The sequence below is a fragment of the Sapajus apella genome, unplaced genomic scaffold (assembly GCF_009761245.1).
Source record: "Sapajus apella isolate SASKATOON/1434 unplaced genomic scaffold, GSC_monkey_1.0 scaffold69, whole genome shotgun sequence".
NCBI classification, from domain to species: Eukaryota; Metazoa; Chordata; class Mammalia; order Primates; family Cebidae; genus Sapajus; species Sapajus apella.
Window position 1 is genome coordinate 501674 of NW_022437009.1, and position 15667 is coordinate 517340.

Sequence of the window (15667 nt, forward strand, 5' to 3'; positions counted from 1 at the left end):
CACAAGCTGAATTTCAGTGTGGTAAGTTCCGAAGGGGGTCTATGTATGGGGTCCTACAGGAATATCTAGCTGAGGCTGAGGAAAGGAGTTAAGGAAAGCTTCATGAAGTAGGAGATACCTGAGGTTATTCTTGAAGGATGGGTAAAACCAGAGAGAAAAGCGGGGAAGAACCACTAAGGTCAGAGGAATGGCATGTGTGATAATCAGCCCTGTATTTTATTTTTTGTAATAAATACACAATTATAATAAATAATTGTGAATAATAAAATACACAATTCTTAAATGGTTCCTTTATCTTGTTAGCTTAGATCACATGTGTTTAGGATTTAAAAGATTTTTTTTGTGATCTCTTCAGCCCTTTAATACTCAGGTTTAAAAGTATAATTTTTGAAGGTTCTCCCTGGTTTAGTGGCTTGTAGATTAAATATTAGCCCTGAATTTCCTTTTGAAATATTAAAATTTCAGATGTCTTGGCAGGGTTGGGAAGTGGTGGAGGGATGGGGGTAGAAACAATTTTTAATTTTTTGTTATTTACCTAAAGGAAAAAATTTTCCAAGGTTTGTTTAGTTGATGAGAATATATATTTTGGGAGCTTTCTAAAGTAACAGATGATTTAAATATTACTGACTTTATTATTAGAAAAACATATATGGCAAACTAAGAAAGAAGAGTGATGGTCTCTGTGAGATCTTTAGAAAAAAAGGATGATGGGAATAGTCTATCCTTGACCTTATTGTAAATAATCCAGGTTTACAATGGGACAGATTCTCACTTAATGATTCTATAGATGTATCCTTTTTAAACAAAAAATAAGTATTGAACCATAACATCAAGCTTACTTCCTACCCTATTCACAATTTTTAAAATCATTTTCCACATCCTATTCAATTCATGTATGATATTTCTATAGCAATTTTACTAATGGCAGCTTGTCCTGGTTTATCTTTCATTTTATATGTCTTGAAAATTTTAAGGCTTCTATATGTAATAACCATGTGAGAATTTTAGGTCTCTTTAAAAAGGTAATATGTTTAATTCAGGAATTGCGAAAAGCCTTGCAACAGCTACAAGAAGAATTGCAGAATAAGAGCCAACAGCTTCGTGCCCAGGAGGCTGAAAAATACAACAAGATTCGAACCCAGGAACAAAACATCCAGCACCTAAACCATAGTCTGAGTCACAAGGAGCAGTTGCTTCAGGTGAGCTTACATGATTTCAATAAAAACTAGGCTCATAGACCTCTGAAATTTGTTTATATAATTTTAAGATATTAATGCCCCTGTGTTGAGTACCGGCTATATGAAAAAAAAAAGAGATGGGAATCAGGAGGTGGAAATCAGGAGGATTTAAAATAAATAGAAAATAATTTATGAATTAACATGCTCACTAACAATTGTAAGAAACAGTACATACAGCCCTGACTTAAGCAGTCTTTTATTAAGTCTTTTATGAAGACTTAATATTCAGGAAATAGTTATTAAGCATATCAATGAGTGAAACACTTTTCTGGGCGTTGGAAAGACAAAAGATTTGGCTACTGCTCTCAGTTTAATAGATGAAGACAAACTGTACAGAAACTTAGAGTAATTTTGATGATAGAATGAAAGTTTTAGGGGAAAACGGTGCATTAACAAAGACTGTTCTGCTGCCTACTCTCAGCTTCAGTTTCATTGAATCCACTACATTTTACTGAATGTACAAATTTTTCATTGTATGCATAGTGTGCATAATTTTTTTCTTTAACACCCCCCCCTTCCTTCTTCATTTAGGAAATCCTAGTCCTTTAATTAAGACTGACTGTAAATATTACATCCTCTGTGAGGTCTTTACTGACACCTGCAGGCAGAGTTAGGAAGTGCATCCTGTGTTCCCCTGGTAGTTAGCACATGTTGCAGAGCAGTTAATTCTATGTGTTGTGTCTGTTGTATGCTGCCAAATAGCTAAAAATTTGTATGTCTGTTACAATCTCTGCTAAACTTGTTAGTCTTGAGGAGAGTGATCACATCTTGTTATTTTTTATCCTGAATAACAAATAACTTGGCAGTTTAGTTAATATTGGGTAAAAGAATAAAGGAAACTGTTTTTTGGTCTCAGGAATTTCAGGAGCTCCTACAGTATCGAGATAAGTCAGACAAAACTCTTGAAGCAAATGAAATGTTGCTTGAGAAACTTCGCCAGCGTATACATGATAAAGCTGTTGCTCTGGAGGTATGTATCATCATTTTGCCCACTATGTATTGTAGAAATTTGTGTCTACTTAAATTTGCTGCTTTGGGATTCGGTTTTCTATTCTTCCATCTTGTTGGATAAGAATGATCAGGATAATGAATCTTATAGAGCTTTAGGAATCTTCCTTTCCTTGCAGCGGGCTATAGATGAAAAATTCTCTGCTGTAGAAGAGAAAGAAAAAGAACTGCGTCAGCTTCGTCTTGCTGTGAGAGAGCGAGATCATGACTTAGAGAGACTGCGCGGTGTCCTCTCCTCCAATGAAGCTACTATGCAAGTAAGAGCAAAACCTATCACGACATGGTGTTCCTCTCCCACTTGTGTTCTAAGCCTGAAACATGACCCCCTTCCATCATTTTCTGAAAAACAGGGATTTTGCTTTATAAGAGGGGAGAAAACCAAAAGTAGCAGTCACTAGTTCCATCATTGTAGATTAGAAAGTGAGATATTTTAGCACTTCTACTTTCTTTTGTAATACAAAGTTTGTGAGGCGAGCCAGTGAATATTGATTTCTGTTTACACAGTTCTGATTTATTTCCAATTCTTGTTCATACATAAATACACACACACACACACTCTCTCTCTCTCTTTTTCTCTCTTTCTCACTCTCTCTCTCTTCTCTCTCTCTCTTTCTCTCTCACTTTTTTTTTTACTGAAGCATTGCCAGGGTGCAACTATTATGTTGTGTTTTCTATATTAATATTATATACATGTACGTGAATTGCCATAATTCGAATACTTGTTTATCAACATTTACTGTGGGCTTTTTTGGATGTTTATTTTAGAGCTTATGTATCTGTCTGCCACTTTTTCGAGAAATCCTTTATAGCATAGTGTACTTCCTCCAGAAGACTTCATTTTATCATATATTCTATACTTAATCTCTCCACGATCTAGATAAAAGTTTCTAAAAACAAAAAAATAGATTAGTATGGCATTGTCTAGGTCAATGTTCTCCTCTTGCAAATAAAAATATTGATGGGAGTTGATTTAAAAGTGGATCTAATTTCTCATTTATTCTGAGGAGTATGGGGTAATGTTTTGACTGATGATTGCTCTCTTTATGGCTTGTAGAGTATGGAGAGTCTCCTGAGAGCCAAAGGCCTGGAAGTGGAACAATTATCTGCTACCTGTCAAAACCTCCAGTGGCTGAAAGAAGAAACGGAAACCAAATTTACCCGTTGGCAGAAGGAACAAGAGAGTATCATTCAGCAGTTACAGACATCTCTGCATGACAGGAACAAAGAAGTAGAGGCAAGACTTCAGTTAACTTAAAGGCAGTTGGCTTAGTGATTATGTAAACTCAGCCTTGGATTAGTACTCTTCAGATCGGGAGGACTCTGACCCAGTCTTTAATTTCATTCTGTGCCTGGGCAAGTCATTGACTTTCACTGGGATTCTATTTTTCACATCTAGAAACTTAAGCTGGCAATTAACTTTCTCAAAGAAGTTATGTGAGAATTAATGAGACCTAAAAATTGCATCTTTTAATATAATAGCTAACCTTTATTAGTTACAGTATTCATGCTGGGTCAGGTACTGTTTTAAGATCTTAATGGATAGTAACTGGTTGAATCCTCACAAGTCCATGAGGCACATACTATTATCCCTGTTACAGAGAGGAGGAAACAGACTTCTGAAGTTAAGAACCTTGTCCAAGCTAACATAGCTACTAAGTAGCAGATCGGGTAAGCTAGGCAGTATGGCCCCTCTGTTTCCTCCACCATGTGCCGTTGGTTAATACAGAAAAAGAAACCATCACTATGATAGCACAAACAGTGTTTAGTATTCCTTTCAGCTTATTGTTTTGTGCTTCCCCCTATAAAGTTATACAGGGGAGAAAATAAATCAGTGAATTGAGTATCCATTTATCCTCATCTAACATTAATTGTTACATGCCCTGAACAAATAGGAAAAAGACTTATTTCAGAAAACAGTATGTATGTAAGGGTCCACTAGAGACAGTTTTCTATATTGTTAGTATTCATTCCTGGGACACGTATTTAGAGACTTCTGGGTTCCTGGCCTGTGCTAGATCTGGTTAAACAAAAATGAGTAAAACATGATACTTATTCTCATGAATCTCACAGCTCCTTCTTCTGTGATAGTCTTTTAAGCTCTTTGATATTTATTAGAGACAGTTCTTTCCTCCAGAAACTTACAGTGTCCCTTCTGTATTAGGATCTTAGTGCAACACTGCTCTGCAAACTTGAACCAGGGCGGAGTGAGGTAGTGGAGGAGCTGTGCCAGCGTCTACAGCGAAAGGAAAGGATGCTGCAGGACCTTCTGAGTGATCGAAACAAACAAGTGGTGGAACACGAAATGGAGATTCAAGGCCTGCTTCAGTCTATGAACTCCAGGGAGCAGGAAAGCCAAGTAAGGACTAATGCACAGAGCAGAAAAGTATCACGTAGTGCATTTATAGTCTGCAAATAGGAAGCATTTGCAGAGTATAGACATGTGTATATTGATATATCTTATAGTCGACTCTGTTTCTTCAATTTATTACCTAGACCACAGTTTTATTTATTTACTTATTTATTTAGAGATGGGGGTCTCTCTACTTGTGCAGGCTGATCTTAAAGTCCTGGGCTCAAGCAATCATCCTGCCTTGGCTCCCCAAAGTGCTGGGATTATAGGTGTGAACCACTGTGCCTGGCCTTAGACCACAGTTTTATACTGATCATCAAAGTATGAAAAATTTTTTGAAAACTTTATATTTGGAAGGGTGCCTAAACAATGCATGTATCCATTAACGTCATTACATACATTTTCTTTTTAATAATCTGATCATTTTCACACCTATAATCCCAGCACTTTGGGAGGCCAAGGCGGGTGGATCACGAGGTCAAGAGATCGAGAGCATCCTGGACAACATGGTGAAACCCTGTCTCTACTAAAAATACAAAAATTAGGTGGGCATGGTGGCGCATGCCTGTAGTCCCAGCTACTCGGGAGGCTGAGGCAGGAGAATTGCTTGAACCCAGGAGGCGGAGGTTGTGGTGAGCCGAGACCGCACCATTGCACTCCAGACAGAGCGAAACTCTGTCTCAAAAAAAAAAAATAATAATAATCTGATCATTTTGAGAGAAAGGAGTAGAGGTTGTGGAGTGTTTTGATTTTGATTCTGAATTACTAAGACTTCAGTGATACTTTGCATTTCCAGCCAAGGTATGGGAAAACTTACACTCAACATGTTTACTCTTAGTTTTTGTTAAATCTGAGTTATCCTAAGAGGAAGAAAAGATTGGATTTTTCAGAGGTCATGATGAGAAGAAATAATCTTATAATAGTATGGGGTATATTACTTTCACAACTTTTCAGAAGTAAGTTTTTTTTTATTATTATTATTTTTTGAGATGGCGACTCCCTCTGTCACCCAGGCTGCAGTGCAATGGCGTGATCTCAGCTCACTGCAACCTCTGCCTCCTGGATTCACGAGATTCTCCTGCCTCAGCCTCCTCAGTAGCTCGGATTACAGGCATGCACCACCGTATCTGGCTAATTTTTGTATTTTTAGTAGAGGTGAGGTTTCACCATTTGGCCAGGCTGGTTTCTAATTCCTGGCCTCAAGTGATCCACCACCTTGGCCTCCCAAAGTGCTGAGGTTACAGGCGTGAGCCACCATTCCCTGCCCAGAAGTAAATTCTTAATTTTTCCTTATTTCTGTGTCTTTTCTTCACAAGGCTAAAGACTCTTGGTTGACTTGTGCTGCATTTCAGAGACCCAATAGCTCAGAATCTCCCTAGTCAGTTTTTAGAGGAAGAAAAACTCTTTCTTGCCTATGTTATTTAACCCCATAATATTTTTTTATGTTTCCTTTTACTGTAAAGGGATTATAATCCACTGTTCTAATTGTTAGCACCACTGAAGTAAATACACATCTTGTTAGAAAAGTCCTGCTGTGTGCTTCAGAAATTGTTTATAAAATAGACGTAACAAAATTATTCTAAATTATTTAAGTCTTTGGCAAGAGGCTAGCATTTTGAGTTTTCTTTTTAACCTGTTCGTGATTTGGAAGAATTAGTCTTTATTATACCTCAGAAAAAAGAATTATGCCCTGCAGGTAGTAGAATAATGAAGATGATGGAACTTACAGGAGATTTTTCAACTCAATAAGATTAATGGTTGTATTCCTCTAGATCTGCTTCTCTAATTTTACATGCAAAAGAAATCACCTGAATAGCTTTTTAAAGATGTAGATTGTAGAGCTCAACCCCAGAGATAGAAATTAGGAGGCATAGATGGGACTGAAGAATTTGCATTTCTAACAAGTTTCCAGGTGATAGTGATGCTGCTGGCTCATGGACTGCATTGGAGGAGCACTGCTAAAACTCTTAAATACTACTAGAAAAAGAGTGCCAAGGCAGATAGAGCACAGTATATATCTTGTATGTTATTTATTATGTTTTCCCCACAGTTTTCACAGATATTTTTATTAAGGTACTTTCATAATATACTGATAACCTCTAAATGGTTATATCCAAATCTCCAAAGAGCCTAAATTTTACTTACTGCAAAATGGAAGTTTTTTTTTCTCATATTTCCCTTAGAAATCGTGACAAGAACTCAGCTTCTCGCTTAAAACAATAGTACTTTTCGTTAGAGACAGTTGGCGTTATGATTCATCATTTTACACTCTCAGTCATTTTAATATCAATTTATTATTTCCATATTTTCTGTTTAAATGCAGACTTCCTGTACATTAATAGTTACAGAAATTCTAGATCTTTCCGTAATTGTGTCATCATCTGTCTTAGAAAACTGGAATTTGAAATGAAACTGAGTTTGGTGATTTTGAGATTGCGATTCCCCTGATCATGTGTTCTGATAAACATGTTTATGTGTGTAATTGATTCATTCAGTAAATCTGTAGTGAGTGCTTATTATGTACCAGACACTGTACAGGGTGCTTGAGATTTAGCACCAAGTTGCCTTTAGGAAACTTACATTCCATGTAGGCGAAGCAGAGAGAGATATGTATCAGATAATGGTAAGTGTATTGAAAAAAAATTTAGCACAGTAAGGGGTATTGGGGATAGAGAAGAGATTGCTGGATTTTTAAACGTTTTTTTTTTCCCAGCTCTATTGAGGTATAATTGATAAATATCTTATATATTCAAGGTGTACAACATGTTTTGATATATGTATACATTGTGAAATGATTACCATGATCAAATTAACACATCCGTCACTACACATTTTATGCGTGTGTGGTGAAGACACTAAAGATATACTCTCTTAGCAAATTTCAAGTAAATAATATAGAATTATTAACTCAAGTAAATAATGCAGTATTATTAATTAACTAAAGTCACCATGCTGTACATTGGATTCCCAAAACATAGTCATCTTGTATCTGAAAGGTTGTACCCTTTGGCCAGCAAGATTACTGTTTTAGATAGAATATGCAGGGAAGGCCAACCTGATAAGGTGTTATTTGGCAAAAACCCAAAAGGAGCAAACCTCACAAATGATTGAGTCAAGAGCAATCCAGTCCTAAGCAGTAGCTATCTGAGAATAAAGACATTTGTTATCCTAATTCCAGAATCTTAACACCTTCGCCTGATAGTTCTAGCAGAACCGATTTCAGATTCTCTTATCTGTTACAAATGTGTTAAATTCTGTTTTTTCCCCAATGTTCTGCCTGTGAGACTTTCTTTCCATTCACTTTATGTTTTTCCCTGTAAACTGAAAGCAAGGAAGCTATTTCCTAAGGACCCACTGTTGTTCTTTTTTTTTTTTTTTTTTTAAATGGTTGACTTTGAAGAATTAATACCACAACAAAATTTTTGTTTTACTAGAGTATCTTTCTAATGTTATTTGTGATTTCCTCTTACTAGGCTGCTGCAGAGAAGATGGTGCAAGCCTTAATGGAAAGAAATTCAGAATTACAGGCCCTGCGCCAGTATTTGGGAGGGAGAGACTCCACAATGTCCCAAGCACCCATCTCTAAACAACGAGCTGAAGTTACCTCCATTGGCCCCCCTCTTGGAGAACAGACTGAGCAAGTAAGAACTATAGACTTATGTAATTCATGCTGAATGTGTTTCCTTTTTACATTTGAGGTGTAAGTTTGATAATTTTAATACCAAATTGTGAGAATATTCTCAGTACTGTCATTGTGATCATAGTTCCTGCATCTTCCTAAGTCCCCCGACTTTTCTAATTTTTTAGGGTTCAATGCAGATACCTTCCAGAGATGATAGCACTTCATTGACTGCCAAAGAGGATGCCAGCATACCCAGATCCATATTAGGTAAGTATCAAATTTCATTTCATTAAGGGACTTTGTTTTTCCTTCTGTTAATCTTTATATTAATAGGTTTGGCCAAGAGTCTTTTCTCTTTCTACCCTAATGGAAAAAAATAAGTTTGGAATTCCTCTGAAAGGCTGAAGAACTGTCCTTACCTTATGTTGAGTTGAGGCTATTGCTTTGGGGTCACAATTTGGCCCAGAGAAAGTCTGTCCTTATTCTCCTTTTCAGATAGTTTTGCAGGGATTCAGAAATGCAGGAGGTAGTGGTTCCAATCCTGCACAGCAGGGCCATGTGCTGACAGCGTTTCCTGGGTATCTTTCAAGTCTGGGGCCACTCGCTGTAACTTGACATCACCTGTGTTAAACTGTTAGGAAGGGTAGGCAGTGTACATTGAGTTATTTGCCAAGCCTAGCCCGATTCAGGGGATGGTTTAGAAATCTTATAAGTAGTCATTCTCTAATAGGAAAACTTTATACTAATCAAAAAGTAAAAGAGTATTGGATTTTTTTTTTTATTCTTTATTTGCCTTTTTTTAAAAAGTGTACTTTTCCCTAAATTTTTTTATTTTGGAAATTTCCAAACCTACAGAAAAGTGGCAAAAGTAGTATAGTAAATACTCATATACATTTTTATTAAGACCAGTTATTCACATTCTGCCACATTTGCCTTATTTCTATGTACACACCCATATGTAGATGTAATGTATTTTCTGAACCATTGGAGAATTTCTTACAGAAATCATGACACTTTATTCCTGAATACTTCAGTAAGGATTTCCTAAGAACAAGAACATTCCCCTACATAGCTACACTGTAATTATCACACTCAGAACATTTAACCTTGGTATAGGCTTAGTATCTAATACACAGTCCACAATCAGATTTCCTGTTGTCCCAATAATGTTCTGTATAGCTACCTTGGTTCCCCCCAACCCAGGGGTTATGTATTGTGCTTAGTTGTCCTGTCTCTTAGTCGCTAATCTAGAACAATTATCTAGCTTTGTTTTTTTTTTTAGTGAGATTGGCATTTTTTAAGAATCCAGGCCAGTGAATATTCCTCAGTTTAGCTGTGATTGTTTTCTTGTGGTTAGATTTGAGTTAAACATTTTTGGCAGGAATACCACATGGATGACTCAACCTCTCCCTCTCCCCATCTCCCCTTCTCCCTCTCTCCCCCTCTCCCCCTCCCCCTCTCCCTCTCCATCTCTGTCTCTCTCTGTCTGTCTCCGTCTCTCTCCCTCTCTCCCTCTCCCTCTCTTCCCCTCTCCCTCTCCCCCTACTTTTTTTTTTTTGAGACAGAATCTCAAAATTGCCCAGGCTGGATTGCAGTGGCACCATCTTGGCTTATTGCAACCTCTGCCTCCAAGTTCAAGCCATCTTCCCACCTCAGACTTCCAAGTAGCCAAGACTACAGGCATGCGCCACCGTACTTGGCTAGTGGCATTTTTTTTTTTTTTTTTTTTTTTTTGAGAGATGGGGTTTCACCATGTTGGCCAGGCTGGTCTGGAACTCCTAGCCTCAAGTGATCCACCTGCCTTGGCCTCCCAAAGTGCTGGGATTACAGGTGTGAGCCAGGATGACATCTTTCTTCGTGCATCACATCAGTGCATGATAATCAGTTTGTATCATCCTTGGTAATATTAAAATTAGTCACTTGTTTAAGGTTGTAGCTGCCAAATCTCTCCATTGTAAAGGGTTCATTTTCCCTTAATATATAAGTGATCTGCTGGCTGAATTGGAGATGTTGACAGTTCTGTTTTCCAACAATCATTCACTAAGTGGTTTTAGTATCATTTGAGCCTTGCCTGAACCAACTCTTACATTGGTAGCTTAAAAATGGTGATTTTCAGGGCTGGGAATGGTGGCTCATGCCTTTAATCCCAGCACATTGGGAGGCCCAGGAGAGCCAATCACTTGATCTCAGGAGTTTGAGGCCAGCCTGGCCAACATGATGAAACTCCGTCTCTACTGAAAATACAAAAATTAGTCAGGTGTGGTGGCACATGCCTGTAATCGCAGCTACTCAGGATGCTGAGGCAAAAGAATCGCTTGAACCCAGGAGACAGAAAGATTGCCTCACTGTACACCAGCTTAGGCGACAGAACAAGACTGAGTCTCAAAAAATATATATATGATTTTCTGTTTTTAAAATTTCTTCTTTATTTTGTTCATTATTTTCTTTACTCCTCAAATTAACCCAGATTTGGTCAGTAGGAGCCTCATCAAGCTGTTTCTCTGACCCTGACCCTTTGCCATATCCCCATCAGGTTTTTCTTTGTTTTTTGTGTTTTGGTTTTTTTTTTAGCACTTTGATAGTTTCTGGCACAATAAGATGTTCTATGATTACCTTTTACTTCACCTGCCTCAGTCCCAGAATCAGCCATTATCCTAAAGAGCTCCCTGGTTCCTTTTGGTGGTAATGGCATTGACAGACTATGATCTGAGCACAATGTCTTCGTTGCGACATGAATATCTTTTGCTTCTAGGCCCTTTTAAGTGAACAGAGCTAGCAATGAATATTTTTAAATATATAGTATGTATTTGTATACATATGAAGATTTGATACTGATTTCTGTAATTCCAATTTAACAATATAGGCTTTTTTTTCCCTCATTTCATATTTCTATCTCCTTGAGAGCCCTGGTTACTTATAACATCAATACATTTCAAAGTATTTACACATTTGCAGAATATTATAATATGCAAAAGTAGTTTCAGAATTACTACATAAATACCACTATCAACAATAAATGTATTATGTAATGTTTAAGGTTTTTTTTTGTAATGTTTTTTATCCTTAGGGTATTTTTGAAATTCTTTTTATCCTTAGGGTATTTTGCACCGATGGTCTTCAGTTAGTGAGTTCAAAAATTATTTGGATTAATTTTTAAATTATCTTCTGGGTGGTTTTATTATCTGTTTGCTATATAGATTCATTTATTTATATAGTATTGAATTTTAGGCTTTTTCTCTTCCATTAATTGTCAAGCTGACTTACATATTAAAAATTAAACATTAACACAGTTCAAAACTCCAGTATATAAGATTATATACTCAGATGTCCCATCTCTTTCCCTATCCCTTTTCTCCTGTTTCCGCTTATCTCCTGAAGGTAATCAGTTTCATTCCTGGGTTATTCTTTCTGTTTGTCTTTCTGCAAAAATAAGCAAATGAATCATCTTTGTGTATGTGATACTTATATGTACATTCTTATTCCCCCTTTTCCTAATATAAAACCTGCTACCTTAGATGTATTCTTAAGCACATAGTTTGTTTTACTTAACATATTCTCAGAGTCTCAAAATCACTCCATATAATTTCATAAAGATCATTCTTATTCTTTTTCTTACAGCAGTCTGTAGTGCCATCTGTGAATATACTATAGTTTATTCAGTCTTTTCATTATAGCATGTAAGATGATTGCAGTATTTTGCCATTATAAATAATGCTACAAAGAACAACCTGTGTATATGTTTTATTTTTTCTTATTATTGGAATATGTTCTTGGTAAATTACTCAAAGGAGGCAGCAGATATTACATTATGTTAATAGCAATTAAAACTAGCACTCTATTTTCATTTTAGGAGACTTGGACACAGTGGCAGGGCTGGAGAAAGAACTGAGTAATGCCAAAGAGGAACTTGAACTCATGGCTAAAAAAGAAAGAGAAAGTCAGGTGAGCTTTCTAGTCAAGTCTTAATTTTTAAATCCCTATGATTTTTTCTTTCAAAATAGTTTATATTTAAAAGTATATAATTCTCCAAGTATAATATCTGAGTCCAAATGCCAGGTATAACTTTTTTCTTTTGGGGGAAAAATATAAGTTATTTTTCGTATACATAATCTCAACAAGATACTCCTGTTTTTATATTGGGACCATATTAAGTGCTGGAAAAATGCAACGCTCTCTCCCCATTGCTAACTGGAATAAAATAATTGTAAAGGCCAGGTGCAGTGGCTCATGCCTGTAATCCCAGCACTTTGGGAAGCTGAGGTGGGTGGATCACTTGAGGTCAGGTGTTTGAGACCAGCCTGGCCAATATGGCAAAATCCCATCTCTACTAAAAATACAAAAATTAGCCAGGTATGGCAGTGGGTGCCTGCAATCCCAGCTACTCAGGAGGCTGAGGCAGGAGAATCACTTGAACCCTGGAGGCAGAGGTTGCAGTGAGCTGAGATCATGCCATCACACTCCAGCCTAGGCAACAAGAGTGAAATTTCGCCTCCAAATAATAGTAATAATAATAATAAGAAGAAGAAGAAGAAGAAGAAAGCACTAGTGAAAAAAGGAAGTGTTAAAAAAAAAGAAAAAAGAAAGTGTTGTGTGATTGCTGCTTAGTTATGACATTAGACCCATGAAATTAGTTTTAGAAACATGAAACGAGAAACTTGAGTATAATCGATGTTTTTGAATATTTATATGCAATGTACTGTGCTAGCACTAATGCTTACAACTCTACACGAAGTAAGTAGTGTCAACCCAATTATAGATGAGGAAGCTGAAACAGATTTCTCTTTTAAAATGGGAGTGGAGAATAGTTATGTAACTAATAAATGCCAAAGGTATGATTCAAACTCCAGATTTTTGTGACTTCACATACTTCCTAAGAAGATTCATTTCCTAGAACACATTTTTCCCATCTTACACTTTAACTCTCTCTAGCATAGAGTTATCATCAATTTTTTTAGAAGAGGCCTTTCAGCCTTAGAGATTCCCTTACCCTGCCTTTCCTCCACAATGACTTGCATATTCAACTACGATGTTGAAAAAATATGAGGATCGTAGTGCAGAGTTACAGTCTAAAACTAAAAGCCTGTTTGTTACTCTGGCATCTCTTTTAGAAGATCAGTCAGTGTTGTGGCTTCCTAAATTAAGTTTAGCTAGCTAGTCTAAATAGCTCCTTAGTTTTTTTCTACCTTTTGCCACAGCTAGATCTAGAATATAAAACCTGTGTTTGTATTTGTGACAGAATTAACATATTTTATCTTTTGATTTTATTACCATATTTCTGCTTACAAACAGACTCATGTTTTATGACTCAATTAGTTTTTAGGATATGAGAATGTGTGGCATTTAAGAAATACCAATTTTAAAAATCCCCTAGTCTCCCTTCCTTTTTGAACTTCTACCTTAGCCGTTATCTGATTATTCACGTCAGATATTTTAGTTTCCACATGTTCTTCCTGTTTTTCTCATATATACCAAATCCAGAGTAATGTTACTTTTTGGTTCTGTCCTATTTTCAGAATCATAAATGAAATTCTAATGCCTATGAATGGGTATTTTGAGGGGATGATATTTAGCTATTGCTAAATTTCTTTAAAGGGTTTATTTAAAACAACTTACCCTTACCATAAAGACTGTATGGATATGTGATATCTACTGGGAAGACATTATAGCCTGCTACCTCTGAGTCAGCTTCCCTGAGTTCACGTTCTGGATTTGCCACTTGCTAGCTAGCCCTGTGGTTTTTGAACAAGTTCCTTAATTTCTCTCAGACTCAATCACCTTGTCTGTAAATTGAAGAGTAGAAAAATTCACCTTATGAACAAATCAAAGAGGAGTTATCTTATAGGATTGTTGTGAGGATTCACTCCTTCATTCATTCATTAGCTACATGGGTACTGTCTCTAAACTTGGGCTAGTGCTGGAGATGAGGTAGTGAATGAAATCAATAAGGTCTCTGGCTCTATGTAGTTAATTTCTACTGGGGAGATATAGTTAATAAATAAATATTACAGATTATGGTAAGTGATATGAGGGAAATGATAGAAAGTAATATAGATGGAGACCGTCTTAAATAGGGTGGCCAAAGAAGGCTTCTCTGAGCAGATAACACATAAGCTAGGACCTGAGGATGAGAAGGAGGCAGCCCTGGGAAAGATATTTCAGGCCAGGGGAGTAGTAGTTGTAAAGGCCCTGAGTTAAGAGAAAGTCTGGTGTTCCTAGAACAAAAAACGTTGAATGTGCCTACGGAGTGATGAGTGAGTAGTAAAATGACAGATATTAAAGTGGGAAAAGTAGGCAGGAACGTACTTGAAAAGTAGGCAGGAAACTACTTTTCCCACTTTAAATATATACAAAGCATTTATTAGAGATCCCAGAGCACAGTAAATGTTAGCAAGTATGGTTATTATCAAATTTTTTTTTTTTTTCGAGACAGAGTCTTGCTCTGTCACCCAGGCTGGAATGCAGTGGCATGATCTCAGCTCACTGCAACCTCCACCTCCTGGGTTCAAGTGATTCTCTTGCCTCAGCCTCCTGAGTAGCTGGGATTACTGGCATGCAACACCACGCCCGGCTAATTTCTGTATTTTTAGTAGAGACAGGGTTTCATCATTTTGGTCAGGCTGGTCTCAAACTCCTGACCTCATGATCTGCCTGCCTCTGCCTCCCAAAGTGCTGGGATTACAGGTATGAGCCATGGCACCCAGCCTATTATCATGAGTTTTAATAAACTTTGTCATAACCAAGTATTTGTCACTTTCTGTTGAGAACACTGAAAGTTCAGGGCATGTAGCGCTAGCTTTTGGCAGGATTCCTTCAGAGGCGGTAGCATACTCTTCCATCTGGAGGCATGTAATGTTTGGTGATCTCTTGTGATGTTAGCAGCTTTTGTGGTTTGGTGTCTAATCCATTAATTCATTAAGTGTTGCAAAATGGAGATGTCCTAATGCTATCATTTTTTCATCTGTTAGCTGAAGTACATACGTAAAAACTTCATCTCTTCCTGCTTCTGCTAATGGTCACCATTCTTTTTCCGTATCATAATAAGCTTGTTAAACAAATTTGATGTGTTTGGTAGTGCCAGCTAAAGTGGAAGACATCATTAAAAGCAACTATTACATCTTCCCATAAAACGTCCTTTGTTACCATACTGCATGGATTTTTTATTTGATCCTGTAGAGCCCAATTCTTGTCTCATTTTGTCTTGCATTACTGGCTGATAGTGATATGATATGCAAAAGCATTTGCCTCTGTGTTAAAATGTAAACATGGCAGATATCGATTCCTCTTTTCACAGATGGAACTTTCTGCTCTACAGTCCATGATGGCTGTGCAAGAAGAAGAGCTGCAGGTGCAGGCTGCTGATATGGAGTCTCTGACCAGGAACGTACAGATTAAAGAAGATCTCATAAAGGTCTTTCAAAGCTTTTTAAAGACCATTGGAAATGTTCACAT

The 15667-nt window shown here is 37.0% G+C and overlaps 1 protein-coding gene across 14 annotated transcripts in view; it reads left to right on the forward strand.

Moving 5' to 3' along the window:
* Positions 1–15667, forward strand: part of PDE4DIP (phosphodiesterase 4D interacting protein) — a 232141-nt gene that overhangs the window by 162363 nt on the left and 54111 nt on the right. For all 14 annotated transcript variants that reach the window (XR_004260208.1, XM_032249574.1, XM_032249576.1 and 11 more), the window contains 9 exons: positions 1041–1199; positions 2095–2208; positions 2366–2503; positions 3301–3480; positions 4408–4602; positions 8070–8237; positions 8404–8485; positions 12069–12160; positions 15510–15626. Coding sequence is in view for 13 of the 14 variants with exons in the window: in XM_032249574.1 (XP_032105465.1) it covers positions 1041–1199; positions 2095–2208; positions 2366–2503; positions 3301–3480; positions 4408–4602; positions 8070–8237; positions 8404–8485; positions 12069–12160; positions 15510–15626 (1245 nt within the window). In the remaining variant the exon portion in view is untranslated. The remainder of the gene's footprint in view (positions 1–1040; positions 1200–2094; positions 2209–2365; positions 2504–3300; positions 3481–4407; positions 4603–8069; positions 8238–8403; positions 8486–12068; positions 12161–15509; positions 15627–15667) is intronic.